The sequence below is a fragment of the Xyrauchen texanus genome, unplaced genomic scaffold (genome assembly GCF_025860055.1).
Source record: "Xyrauchen texanus isolate HMW12.3.18 unplaced genomic scaffold, RBS_HiC_50CHRs HiC_scaffold_537, whole genome shotgun sequence".
In the NCBI taxonomy this organism is placed as follows: domain Eukaryota; kingdom Metazoa; phylum Chordata; class Actinopteri; order Cypriniformes; family Catostomidae; genus Xyrauchen; species Xyrauchen texanus.
Genome location: NW_026266508.1, coordinates 10,351 through 25,000, shown reverse-complemented (window position 1 = coordinate 25,000; position 14,650 = coordinate 10,351). Strand labels below are relative to the sequence as shown.

Here is a 14,650-nt window from a genome sequence, read left to right as displayed (position 1 = left end):
GGTGGAAAATTTATATTATTATTTATGAATAAACTTTAACATTTTAAGTGGACCTTAGGGAAGATAATACAATTACTATTTTTTAAAGAAAAAGGAGTATGTCATGACCCCTTTAACTCCAGTGGGTTTATCAGAACCTCATGATTTACCCTTAATAATTATCTCGTCTTAACCCTCAACTCATATCTAGCACTGATAGGTACCATGTTTTGAATTGTACCAGCATTCTTAAAAACCCTTGAGGCTTGCCTTATTACTCAAGCACATATTTTGCACTCTTTTAAATCAGTCTGGCTGGGAAGCATCTGTCAACTATATAAACTGTAGAGAAAAATGGCCTTAAATTACACACTCACGTTTCAGTTCATTAATCACACCAATGGGCTTGATGGCGTTTCCAGAGTTGGCGAACACCTGAGTGATGTGATTTTGCATGGTACACATCATGCAAAATCCAGGCTCATGACCTTCATGGGAAAAGGAAACACATACAAAATACACACAACATCAGAACCAAATTATGCCAAACATTGGGCTGATACACAAGAACAACAAATGTTTCATGAACAAGGCCCATAAAGTATAACCATGTGTAAGCATACAACACATGTACAGCAAACTTACATGTTTTGGAATGCTCTCTAGTAAGCATGTAGCTGGCAAGGGGAACCGTGTAGGTCAGACATTGGAGGGTAGAATTTAGAAAACATGTGTTGCCCAGGTTCTGGAGACCTGAACCAATGCGGTGACCTTGGTTCCATTTCAAGCAGAGTCGCTCTGGGGGAAAGAGGACCTTTTGAGGAAGAGCGATGCCATCCCCACTGGTCATAACCACTGTACGGTAGAAAAGACGAATGACACACAAACAATATAAAAATCTGTGCTTGCATTGAGTACAGCACATTAAATATGGTGCCATGGCAACCTTTTAATATTGACAATAATGATATCACTTGCCTTGCTCCCGGGGCCTGTCGAGAGCCATAGTATTACTACTGTTCACAGTCACTCCAATGGCTGGAGCCATGCACGCAGTCTTGGCCCTTGAAAGCTCATGGGCAGAAGGGCTAACACTCCAGCTTGAACTACTACTCTCCATGTCTCTGGTGAAAAAAGGTGTCAGGGAGCTGGAGTGCTTGCACCGCACTGACTCTGGGTCAGGATTTTCTGGAGGCTTTTCAACTATGGTCATTATTCATTTTCTGTAGAAAAACAGGTATGTATGTCAATGTAAAAGTCAATCATCCTTGGCACAAAAGCAGCTTTTTTTATTTGTGTATGTGGGGTCGATTCATCAGGTGTTGTGTGTTAAATGATCGATATATCGGTTTAAGGATTAATTGGTGCCGATACTTGCTTTCTGGATATATCTGTTATCTACACAAATCAATGCCAATATTTTTTATTATTATAATAATTTCTACATGTTCCTCTGTAGCTCACGCTGAAGGGTTTCTATAATTGGCTCTGAAGTATAACAGCAGATTAAATAAGAAAAATAAAAACAAACACTGACACCTCTTGGGGATTTGCTGAATCCAAATCTTCCATCATTGACAATATTCATCCATATTTGTATCTCTACTTCAATTCATATTTTGTTATTTTGATTTGATAATCAAATGTACTACATCGAAGCGAGGGCATGCAAAGAAAAATGTGACAATATAGAAATGTCCCCCGTCACCACATACATGGTGCTTCCAACTTCATATCTTGTGTATAAAGATACACCTTATTCCTCATTAAACATTATCTGTTTAAATATATGGTATTCAAAGCTTCATTTGGTTAATACTTAATATAGAGCATTGTAATGGAGCAAAGTTTATGTAATTTCAAAATAAGAGTCCTCATTCAACCCTTCCTTGTTTCTGGTTATTATTGAATTCTGGTTAAACAATAAACAACATTTGGGATTTAATTCATTATAGACTTTGCAGCATTTATTGCTGTGCATGTCATACTAATGAAATAATAATATATAGTTTTTAAAGAAATATTCCAGGATCAACACAAGTTAAGCTCATTCAACAGCTTTTATGGTATAATGTTGAATACTACAAAAATGTTTTTTACTTGCTCCACCTTTTCTTAAATAAAAAAAAAAGGAAAAATCTGGGTTCTAGTGAGGAACTTACCTACAATTTAATTAAACGGGACAATCTGTAAATGTTAAAATACTCACTGTTTAAACTCACCCTTTCACTTCCATTGTAAGTGCCTCACTGTAACTTCGTTTTTTGCTTTTTTGAAAAGGGATGAGTCGAAATTAATATTTGTGGCAATTAATATACTATGCCACAAATGGTGTCGATTAAGTTTAACATTTATTAAACAAGGAATATTTCTTTAGCATTCTATAAATAGATTTTAAAAACTTTCAGCCGATTAATCTGTTTTTTTCTTCCAGTTATTTAACTTATTCCAGTTATAATTTTGTGAATATACAAAACTAAAAACAACTTTAATAGAAAGACACAGAAAGACTATAAGAGTGCTTTTGTTTCTACTCAGTGACATTCAGTGACATTCAAGGAATGAAATACCCCACCCAAAAAGATTTAAAATAATAGGTAAATCGTAAACAACATAACTTGAGTGAATGTTTCTGTACAAACACGGAGACGTCGCGCCAAACGGAAAGTGTCTGAACACGGAATTTAACTCCACACATGTATCTACCCGCATTATGTAAAGCACGTTACATGAAGAAATAATCAATGTTATTGATTTGACAGTACATAAAGACATATTACCAGCCAACCCAGCATTAATAACAGAAGCTGGATAATTTGTGTTGTGTAACTAGTGTGTTGATCGATTGAGCGGAGTGTTAGAATAGGCCGAGGCTAATTCATGATAGCTAGTTTATGGTAATCTCTGATATCAATACAATCCATTATTACACAATTGAACTGTCGATTATTTCTATATACTCTTTGACACCAAAAGTCCAGTTTAAAATCTAAGGAAGAGGTTCCGTGTGTGATTTAACGTGAGGAAATTATCATGTAATACACACGCTCTCCGAACCCGCACATACGCCAAATGTTAACTGGGGCGCTCTGCTAAAGGCTTCACGGGCGAGATAGGCCTCTGTTGAAATATTTAAATACAAAATACTAATAATAAATGCACGTGGTTTCATTTAACGTTTGCATAATAAAAGTCAGATAATGTGAGCGATTACAGGCCTTTCTTGTCGGCGCGAATGTGTTTACTGAATTAAAGCCCGCGCGTTTTTGTAGCTATAAACGCCATGGTAACGGTGGAACGTAACAATACAGATGGAACACGGCGTGACATGGTCACGCACTTCCACGAGCCTGTCTAATAGATAAGTTGACGTTGATATGTGTTGTGATCTTTAATAAACACGAACAAAACAACGGCAGTAAATGTAATTAGGTGAAATTAGATTTTAATCGGGAATGGGTAGAAAAAAAGGGGGCTCGGCATTTAAAATCCACCGGTGCTTTGGCCGAGGCAACGCCACCGAAAGCTCCTTCAGTACACCGGGTGTTTTCAATTTCGTGCAACGCAACTAAATCAACCACACAGCGTACAGTGACACAAAAATCACCCGAAGCCATCATAAGTCACATGTAAACCAAATAATGCCCATACCTGCAAATTTATGATTAATTTAAATGTGTTCATCCATTCTAAAATCCAAAGAGCGCCCGGCGGTGGACAATGACGTAGTTTCCCCACGGGTCCATCCGGGTACTTTCGTAATGACAGCCAAACCAGATTTGAGTGGCTCTGGCCTTCTTGAAGATTTATCGAGGTAGCCGAATGTCTTATGTCTTTAATGCTGTTATCTCGTTTACAAAAAAAGTAGCAATTCCACGTTTTAAACAGTTAATCCATGGGTCATGTTTGCATTATTTTAGAGCCAGAACTCAAACGTCTAATAGAGGAATGGGGTATTGGTGGATCGTCGTGGCCTCCATAAACTTTGAAAATGACTACTTTATTTTTTGTTGTTGGTATTTTGGACCGTGTGTGTATGTATGAGACTGGCAGCCAATATAAGTTTGGAATAATGTACAGATTTTGCTGTTTCGGAAGGAAAATTGTTCTTTAATTCAAAGTGGCATTCAACTGATCACAAAGTATATTCAGGACATTACTGATGTAAAAAAAACCAGCACCATCATTTGAAAAAAGTCATTTTTGATCAAATCTAGACAGGTCCCATTTCCAGCAGCCATTACTCCAACACCTTATCCTTGAGTAATCATGCTAAATTGTTAGTTTGGTACTAGAAAATCTCTTGCCATTATATCAAACACAGTCGAAAGTATTTGTTCGTTAAATTAAGCTTAACATTGTCTTTGTGTTTGTTTTTGAGTTGTTCCATTATGCAATAGACTGGCAAGAATCAATATTAGGTCAAAAAGAAACTGCTTTCTTTAGAAATTCATCAGTCAATATTTGTTTTGAGGAATGAAGACTATACAATGCTTGAAATTGCCAAAAAAAAAAAAAAAAAAACCTGAAGATTTCATACAAAGGTGTACACTACAGGCTTCAAAGACAAAGGACAACTGGCTCGAACAAGGACAGAAAGAGATGTGGAAGTCCAGATGTACAACTAAACAAAAGGATAAGTACATCAGAGTCTCTAGTTTGAGAAATAGACGCCTCACATGTCCTCAGCTGACAGCTTCATTTAATTCTACTCGCTCAACACCGGTTTCATGTACAACAGTAAAGAGAAGACTCAGGGCTGCAGGCCTTATGGGAAGAACTGCATAAAAAAAAACAACACTTGAAACCTATTCAAAAAGTAAAGGTTTGAGTGGGCAAAGAAACACAGACATTGGACAACAGATAATTGGAAAAGAGTGTTATGGATCTTAACCCCATTGAGCTTTTGTGGCTGTTAGACTGTAAGGTATGTGAGAAGTACCCGACTGACAGTCACATCTATGGCAAGTGCTAGAGGAAGTGTGGGGTGAAATGTCACCTGAGTATCTGGACAAACTGACCGCCAAAATGCAAAGTATCTGCAATGATGTCATTGCTGCATGTGGAGGATTTTTTGATGAGAACGCTTTAGTAGTTTAAGAATTTCTAAAAAAAAAAAAATGGTTTTCAAGCTGTAATAGTAATTTTTCACGTTATTAATGTCCTGACTATACACTGTGATCAGTTGAATACCACTTTGGGGAATAAAATACACATTTCTTTCCATCCATCCATCTTCAACCACTTATCCGAAGTCGGGTCGCGGGTGCAGCTGCTCCAGCAGGAGCCCCCAAAATTCCCCATTTCTTTCCATGAGAGCAAAATCTGTACATTATTCCAAACTTTTGGCCACCTGTTTGTGTGTGTGTATATATATATTATGCATTGACTGATGTTGCAACAATAATATCTAACCAATAAATAGTTTCATTTACCATAGCTAACATGACATTTTTAACAAACTATTAACATACGTATTGCAACGTTATGGCATCAATAAAAGCTAAATTTGTCAGCCTTAACTATGTCCTCAAGTATTATTAATATTTATGATTATTATTGTAAGTTTTCCATTTCATCAAGTTGAACAATTGAAGACTATTGCATCAGTATGGTTCTGTACATTTGTTTCATCAGATTAAATATGGCACTCATTTATATAGATACAAGCAGAGCTACCCTCACACTTACAACCATTTACAAACAACAATTCCCATACAAGTATTTACAAGTATTAATGAGGGTACAAAAGAGCCCGTTTTATGTCTTTTCTGGAATGTGTATTGCATTTTGAGAGATCTGTAGTTCACTGATCTTTCTCCTGAGCTGAAAAAGTTCTTCTTCTTGCTCCTCAATCTTGCACTTTAAACTGTGGACAACCTACAACAGAGTATGCAAACAACCTTGTTTTTACAATATTCAAGGTCAAGTATATTTCTTCAAAACATGAAGATAACTGAAAATTAGATCATGAATTAAAGTTGCACTCAGTAACTTTTGTCTTTGTATCATCTTGGACTTACACGGGCAGCTTGGATGCAACATCATTTAAAATCAATAGTTTTCAGTTTCAGATGCCATTGTTGAAATTTAGTATTCACAGTCAGCCATGATTACTTTAGTAAATGAGTGAAAGTGTCAAATAACAGTATTCGGCTGGTCATGTGAACCTTAACATGGCAGCCCCCATGTGTGGACCCTCTCCATGTAGAATAAAACAGCTTTTAAAAGATTACTGATAGGACTGGAGTCTTTATTTTAATGAGTGGTCAAGATTAACTACATATATTGCATTTTATGAGTTACATTTTTAATGAGGAAAATAATTACTAAGTGCACCTTTTGAAATGTATTTTTTTTAGTTTTGAAAAACATTAGTTATAGCAACACATACCATGTCATTGGTGCTAAAGATGTCACTCTGTAGTAACTGAGATGCACTTGGACGCACAGAAGGATCAGAGCTGGTCAGCAGTCTGATATACTTGGCCAAAACTGGCCAGATTTTGGACAGCGTATTAGGAACCTGACCCTTTCTCAGTTCTCCAAGTAGGTATACACGCTCCATTTCAGTCCCAAATGGCTGGAATAACTCAAAAGCAATCACTCCAATACTATACATATCTGACTGTAAAAAAGGAAACACAAACTATTATATTATTTTTTATACTAGAATATTGTACTTTTTTATTCTATACTTGCCATAAAATGATAACATGTATTAGGGTAAAAATAACAACATATAAAAGTCAGATACAGCACTTTTATACAACAGTATTAACTGTATAGACTAGCAATTTAAGGTTACTTTTAACTTTACACTATCTGGACTCTACCTTTGAATCATAGCAAGAACCCTTAAGTTGTTCAGGTGCAGCGTAAACAAATGTTCCCACTCCACTGGTGTGAGTCGAGTCTGAAAAAACAATTAGAAATAGTTTTGGACTGACTTTTGAAAAGAGGCACTCTTGAACATCTATTTATTGGCACCATCTACTGTTACCTTCAATTAAATAATAGTAATTGTTTTGTAACAAACAGGAAATGAGTATTCTAAGTAAAACTGTAGGTATTCTAGTTGCAATAGCTAAAATAATCCCAATATTCTCAATGTAAATATAGAGGATGTTTCAAGGCCCCATACCTGTGTTCACACCTGTTTGAGAGTTGGAGGGCAGCTGCTCGTGCTCATCCATTACAATGTTTTTGCACGCCAATCCGAAGTCCCCTATCTTCACATGGCATTCAGGTCCATGAAGGAAAATGTTTCTAGGCTGTAAATAAATAAATATACACACAAAATATATATTTATAAAGCCAGTCTACAATACGACAAAACTGCATTTGAAGCTCCATAATTGTTGTCCCATTTAACAAAAGTATTTTCAACAACCCACAATGCAAATTTGATCCATCTTAATATAAATTAATTATTTGTGTTACACACTAATAATTAAATAAAAATAGTATAATGTGCATAGAAGCCATAATGTGCAGTTTAAGAACAGATAAGTAAAAACATAATTTACTTACCAAATAAAAGTTTCAAATAGGAAATTTAATGGAATTTCAAAGGAAAAAGAATTTCAAAGATAACTTATGAGTGCATGGTTAAGTGCTCATGGAAAAGATGTTTTTAGCCATAATTTGTTTTAAGACAGAGAGTGAGTCTGCCTCACGAAGGGAGTCTGGAAGGTCATTCCACCAATGAGGTACAGTGAAACTGAAAGTCAAAGAAAGTGTTTTGGTGCCAAAGTTTGGTGGGAACGTAGGTCTGCAGAAATTATTTTAGGTATGCTGGAGCAGACCCAGTGACTGCTTAGTATGCCAGCATCAGAGCCTTGAATTTGATACATTTGTATGTTCATCAAACGGCAGCCAGTGTAGAGACAAGGAGTGGTGAAACATGCACTCTCTTTGGTTCATTGAAGGCCAGACGTGCTGCTGCATTCTGGATTTGTAATGTAGTAAGTTAAATTCCATTATTTAGACACCATGTTAGCTATTAAAAAGGCCATGTGGGCACTGGATCTATCAGAGAAAGGATAGTGTAATGTCTACAGCAATTGTAAATGGGATATTTTTTATATAGCAATGCTGAAAAAATATATTTTCAACATGTAAATTCACCTGAAATGCATAGCAATAAGGAACAACTTGTGTAAATAATTCTATACACAATGCTGGTTGCAGGCCTCTTCACAAAGCTTTCCATAGTGGCAGGGATGGTGTCATTTGTACTAAAATATAGCACAGATATAAAAAAATCTCACTACATTGACGAAAGCTATAGGTTGTTTTAGTAGATTGAAAGTCCAACCTCAAAAGCACCAGTTTGCTTTGCAAATTATTGTGCCACACCAGAAACATATTGTGTTTTCATTACTCTTGACAAAAATACCAGTTATAAGTATAAGATTTATGGTGAATGATGCCAAGTTATTTAAGACAACAACAGAAGTAGACATACCTTTAGGTCTCGGTGCATAATTCCACGGGAATGAATGTATTCCACTCCTTCAAGTATTTTCTTTAAAATTTTCAATGCTTGTTCACGGTCAACTGAGTCACAAGGATCTGTGAATTAAACCTTAGGTTTAAAAATATGTAAATAACCCAACAATATAATTATATGATCTCAATGTTATAAAAATCATGGCTCTGCAAATCAGCTTTTCTTGTATTTCCTGTTCAGGCATATGTCAGCCATTGCAAAAACAGGAAAAGGGAGCATGTCTTAGGTGCAGTAAAATACATGCAAAAAGGTGTATTGCCAATCCTAATACATGGAATTGAAATAAAGAGGTTTGTGAATATTCCTGTAATTTCTAGAAATACCAGTTTCATATGAAAACATTGATCTTACCTACTGATACTGACAGTTCTTCCATGGTTCTTAAGTTCCTCTCCTGAATCCAGTCTTTCAAGGATCGCTCACACAGCTGCATTTGTATATAAAGCATTAAGTGGAACTGAACCTGTCCATAGCAACAAGAAAAAGAAAAACACTTAAAGATTTCAGGCCCTGGGTAAAATATTATATACGCGTTTGCTTTTAAAAACACTCTTAAAGACTCCATGATATCAAAATTGCGAGTTTTGTCCATGTCTGTTAGCTTTGAATCTATCTAAATACTAGTGTACTCTTTAAAGTTTACAAAATTAAACTTTAGTAGATATATGCATTCAAATTTAGTCTTTCTCTTCTGGGAAAACAACCAAAATATTGGCGACTCAACTAGCACTAGGGGTGGGCAATATGACCAAAAACTCATGTTATGATTATTTTTATATCTAGATAATGATATATATCACTATATAGTTAAATAAAAAATCTATTTATATATTAAAGAACCATATTGTAATGCCTATTTTTGAATAATCCAGTCAATGAATTAAATACTTGTATGAATGAATGAATGAATACTTGTAAAATTTTCATAGTCAAAGTAAAAAACAAAATTTTATATCAACCTTACCATAATGGTAAATATTACAATTTTATCAAGGTGATGATGTATAGTTTAAAAACCTGCATGACACATAATTGTTGGTGCATAACTCATTGTTTTAGCTGTTTTCCTTATCAGTATTGGTTAGAATGTCAGGCTGTCTAGCTGTTTCCTGCATAGCGATTTAAGGTAAAAAACTATGTTTCATGGTTTGTGCTGCAATATCGATAGGAAATGGTTTGAGTAGATGGGAAGGCTGCTGAACTCGTGACCACTAGCATGCTCCGCGTGATGGTGCGCATGACAATCGTGTGAAGCAAAGCTGCCTGTGTCAGAGAAGACGCGTATGTAGAACGTGAGATTAATGTCATTGAATTTGCATCAGTGGATGCATGTCATTGAAATTGAGTCTCCTCCTGTCCACAGGGATTTGAGGAACATTTGTTGTGGTTTCTGCCCAATTTGTGAAAAACTCACTCTCAAAGACTTTTTGCCTACAGAACAACTCGGCTTTATGGTCTGATAATAAAGTCTATTCTTCTGAAATCAAAAACTCCAAGTCTTTGAAAGTGAGTTTTTCACAAATTGGGCAGAAACCACAACACCAGCATACCGCATATGTGTAACATTAATAGAATGTAAATTTCTTGCCACACAATAGCGGTTCTGCATAACCACGACAGAGACAATAGTCCAAAATGTATTCCGGATGTCAGATTTCTACTGGTTTATCATGTGTATCGCCCACCCCTAACTAAAAATACACAGATGTTTGTCCAATCAAATGCTCTCTACCACCCTAAAGTCCTTTTTCAATAGGAATTATGAGAGCACACAAAAGGAAACTGCCCGTCAAGTGATTTCATGAGGTCTTTTAAAAAAAATAGCACATATGTCTTCATGAAGAAAAGCATTATTCTTTATTTCAATTACATTATTAGTAACATCCTACATTAATGAACTTCATACCTCATGTGCCTGCTTTTCAGACCATTCAGGACTGTCCATTTCAATGTAAGAGTTATTGTTTAATTCCAGTCTGTTTTGACTAAGGTCATCCTCTGAGAGAGTTGAGCTGTCCCAGTTAGCTGCTGGGCATTTGTTCACTTTGGTTCGAGGCTTTCCCAGGAACACACATGGAACAAAATTCTGTGGGCTATGGATATTTTTTGGGCACACAGCATGACCCATCTCCTCTTTTGACGTTGAGGGTTTCACTGAGATACTTTCTAATGTAACTTGATTTTCTTTGTCTTTTAGTTGGTCAGAATGTTCAAAAACAATGGATGATCCACTACTGCCATCAATGATTTCCTTTGTGCATCTGGAAGAATGATTGATTTACATTATGCTATTGTAATGCTACTAAGCTAAATGTTGGTGGGAAAAAAAATCTAATCATCTTACCCTTCTTTCTGCGAAGGTTTCTCTAAGGCTGGAAACGTTTGTGAAACAAGAGATTTGGGATCTGGTAGGAAATAGAAAATTGTTACCAATTAGTACCATTTTCAATGATGCATGCTTTCTTTATAAACAAAAAACTTAAAATAGAAGCAAATATATGAATTGTTTGGTATAATCTTATTTGAGATAACATCAATAGAGCTACTTACTTCTCACAGCAGGCTGAATGTGCTCCATCCATGCAGTGTGATATCCAACAATATTTGAATGCTGAAGGCTGGAGAGCACTTTAACCTCTCTAAGAACCTGCGAGAAAGACAAATCAGCAAATTACAGCTATTTACTTATAAATAATTTGGAATTTTGAGGTGAATAAATATTGGTCAATGTAAACATGCACTAGATGGGTGTCACTGCCACAATAAGTGCACCATTTTTAAAAGGCAACATGTAAAATTATAAAAAAGAAAATTAACGTAAAAATGTGTCTCAAGACCATTCCTTCCGATGCATTGTATGTGTTAACAACCCACATCACTAATACAAGCTCAGTCTGTGCCATATTTTACCTTCATGCAGTCATCTCTTGTTACTTTCTTAATGAGGATTTTTTTCACTGCGTATTCCTGACCATCCAGCTTGTTTGTAACCTAAAATATTATGAGTGGTTTAGGCTGCAAATTTGTGGTTAATAACTTTTGAATATAATACGATCGACACAAATAAATATCTTTACCTTAAATACTTTGCCATAAGATCCTTTACCTAGCGTTGTGATTTCTTCAAATTCACTAAGGTAACGTGATGTTTGGGCTTGGAAAAGACCACCTTTGGTTCTAGGATAGATAAGTATATATGAATTAATTGAACTGTCATTGTGTATTACAAAGCACTGCAAGTGTAACTGTTCACCTTAGGGTCTGGCCTTCTGTACTCAAGTATCTGTGATCCTGCAGAAAGCGAAAAGATAAACAGAGAGCACAAAGTTATTCTATATAATATATTAGAAAAGTTAATTGACTCATAATAGAATTAAATTACATTGATGATTAAATATGTGGGATTACCTGCTGAAAAAGCGATGAGCTGGCCGCGTGCAGGAGTTCTGTGAATGCCCGGTTATGCTGCAGACGAACTGTGCTAAACTCATCACCGATGGCCAATGGAGAGAGGAGGTTCATGGTTGCTAAATGCTGGCCTATCACTAAAACAGGTAAGGTTTTTGAGAGATTGCTGCTTTTATCAAGTAGGTTTCCAAAAGGGATAAATATAGAGAAAAATAGTAAACAAACAAAACTAGGGATGCACCGATATAATGGCTGCCAATATTTATTGGCCAATTATTGACCAAATGAACCATCTGCATTTCTGTAATAAGAATGAAAATGCTGATATGAAAAACAGATGGTTTATTTATAAATATATATTTATTTAACACACTTTGTAAAAACTCAAATGCACAATCCAGAAATAATAATAGGAACAATACCTAGAAGTGTTGGTACACCTAAGAACACGTAATATATAATTTGTATTCTGTCTCTTTCTCACGTTAATGCAGAAAAAAAGCCATAAATGGACATGACCACGTGAAAGTGGCACTTACCTACAGGATACATGATGGGGGAAACCATCCAAAACAATTTGAAACCAGAAGACTTTGACTTCTGAGATATCGGTATGATATCCATTAATGCTGCACGATTGATCGAATTAAGATTGAAATCGCATTATTGCTTTGTGTGATTACTGAACCTTAAAGGAATAGTTCACTCAAAAATGAAGAATTCTCTCATGATTGACTCACCTTTAAGCCATCCCTTAAATGGTGAGCTGAAATGTGCTTATAAAAATCTTAATTTCGGTTCTGCTGAATAAGGAAAGACATGAACATCTGGAATGGCTTAAAGGTGAGTCAATCATGAGAGAATCTTCTATTTAGGATCTCAATTACTTCTATCTCTTCTTTTAATCCCAGACTGACTCAATGTTCAGTGGGGGGTTCTGTGGGGGCCATGGCATCTGTTGCAGGGCTCCCTGTTCTTCTATTCTATTCTATTTTGAAAAGTAATGTCTGGGAGACTAAAATGTATATTTCCTATTGACATACTAAAGCTGAAGATATGATAACTATCTTAAGATAAATGTTTTTGTGCAACAATTTATGTGACTAAGACTTTTGCACAGTACTATAATTCACTGTTACGTTTTTGATAACAGGAGGCTCACCCTTGAACAGCATGCGGGAGCGTGTAGGGTCACTCTCGTAAACAAAGCACAAGTGTTCCAGTAGAGATCCCAGCAGCAGTTGGTTGGGGATGACAGAAGCAAATTCCTGGATCGATGGGTATGGTTTCCCCGCCAGCAACACCTCACAGTTATTGTCGGAGTCTGAGGCTGCATATATACAAAGAAAAAGAGAATAGTTAATATGACTAAGGAAAAATAACATTATCTAAAGCATAAGCAGGCTACTTGTTAGATAAGCAAAGTGTCCAAATGTCAGTATATTTGTTTGATCAGTGAAAACAAACCAAATGTAGTCTAACAAAATGACATATCATGTGAATTGGAGATTTCTTACCTTCAGCAATAACTTTGGCAATTAAGGCCATAAAGTCATATTCCTCTGAATCCATTTAGACATTAAATGGGCAAACATTTACAGTACACTCTCAACAGCTAAACAAATAAAGTCCTGCTGCATCTTGCCTGTACAGCAGGGGGTGGGTAAGGTCTAAGTAACTTATCAGCTTGAAACATATTCAAGTTACCCCCACACCCCTAAGTAGTCCCACAGATCAAATATTAAGTAGGAGGGAAGTTTTAAAACTACATTAGTACAGTTTACTAATTTGTCAATTGTACATCAAAGGCTACTCTGATGTACAATTGACAAATTAGTAAACTGTACTAATGTAGTTTTAAAACTTAAAGTAAGGGTTCACATAATTACAGTAACCTTAAAACTCACACAAATAACTCTAAACAGTGTATTTGCTTCCAGGTAAGATCAGGCATTACAAATCATAAATAATGCTACACATTTTGCTTAAGGCTTTTATAATAATATTATAATAGTGAACTTTAGCCACTACTGCACCAACAACATGCATAAAAAGGGGTTCACATAATTTGGTGTTACTGTTTCTCAGCACTCAACATTATTGGACTCACTGTCAAATTGGACGTCATCTTCAGTATCTGTCAGGCTGAACATGCCTCTTCTAGGTCCCCTATCTTGAGTGAAAAGACACCTTTGGATCTGAAGGCTGCGACTGTTCACAACTACACTGCTACTAGAACTTTCCTCTGCCATTTGTCTCTGTTGTGTAAAACATTGGCGTTTGGTGCTAAATTAAAAAAACACTCCTGTGTAACTCATTCACTGGTTCCATCCAGAAGAACCACCGTTCAAGGAACAATGTCCTTTTAAGTCCGGAAATCCCACTCACAAGTTTTAAATCCAGCCGAGCAAAAATATCAATGTAAACTGACAGTCAACAGCCATGTTCTTCAGGAAAAGGGTAAGGAAGTGTCTCAAAATTGTTGCCATAAATCATGAACAAAACATGACATAACGCCTTAATTATTAAACAATGTAATATTATTTATATTTATTATAGTTTTTACTTACTTTATTCATCAAAAAAATGCCAAAATAACAACATTTGCTTTGCTTTTATGTCAGTTTCGGCTAATATCAGATCAGAACTTTGCGCACAATCCCTAGTCTGAGAGCCACATGCTGGTGATGAAATCTTTCATAATGAAATGGCAGTTTAATTGGTAATATATTTATTTTTCACAAACCA

The 14,650-nt window shown here is 35.8% G+C and overlaps 2 protein-coding genes across 3 annotated transcripts; both read right to left on the bottom strand.

Moving 5' to 3' along the window:
- Positions 1-356: 356 nt before the first annotated feature.
- On the bottom strand, positions 357-1,807 carry LOC127642302 (ubiquitin carboxyl-terminal hydrolase 42-like; the record flags this gene model as incomplete). The annotated part of the gene is made up of 3 exons (XM_052124904.1): positions 958-1,807; positions 625-834; positions 357-467 (listed from the first exon to the last, which is right to left on the bottom strand). Coding segments are annotated over exons 1-3 (556 nt in total), but the record flags the coding sequence as incomplete, so codon positions are not given.
- Positions 1,808-4,511: 2,704 nt separating this feature from the next.
- Positions 4,512-14,347, bottom strand: LOC127642301 (eukaryotic translation initiation factor 2-alpha kinase 1-like). 2 transcript variants are annotated; one of them, XM_052124903.1, is made up of 15 exons: positions 13,420-13,536; positions 13,065-13,232; positions 11,903-12,039; positions 11,748-11,785; positions 11,572-11,671; positions 11,405-11,485; positions 11,045-11,141; positions 10,839-10,899; positions 10,401-10,755; positions 8,846-8,957; positions 8,450-8,556; positions 7,124-7,253; positions 6,816-6,895; positions 6,374-6,607; positions 4,512-5,859 (listed from the first exon to the last, which is right to left on the bottom strand). In XM_052124903.1, exons 1-15 carry the CDS (start codon positions 13,472-13,474, stop codon positions 5,740-5,742), a joined length of 1,875 nt encoding a protein of 624 aa, XP_051980863.1. In that variant the 5' UTR covers positions 13,475-13,536; the 3' UTR covers positions 4,512-5,739. The 2 variants fall into 2 exon arrangements, with proteins under 2 accessions (XP_051980863.1, XP_051980862.1); XM_052124902.1 differs by lacking the exon at positions 13,420-13,536 and adding an exon at positions 14,013-14,347 and having other exon boundaries at positions 4,670-5,859.
- Between the last annotated feature and the right edge of the window lie 303 nt (positions 14,348-14,650).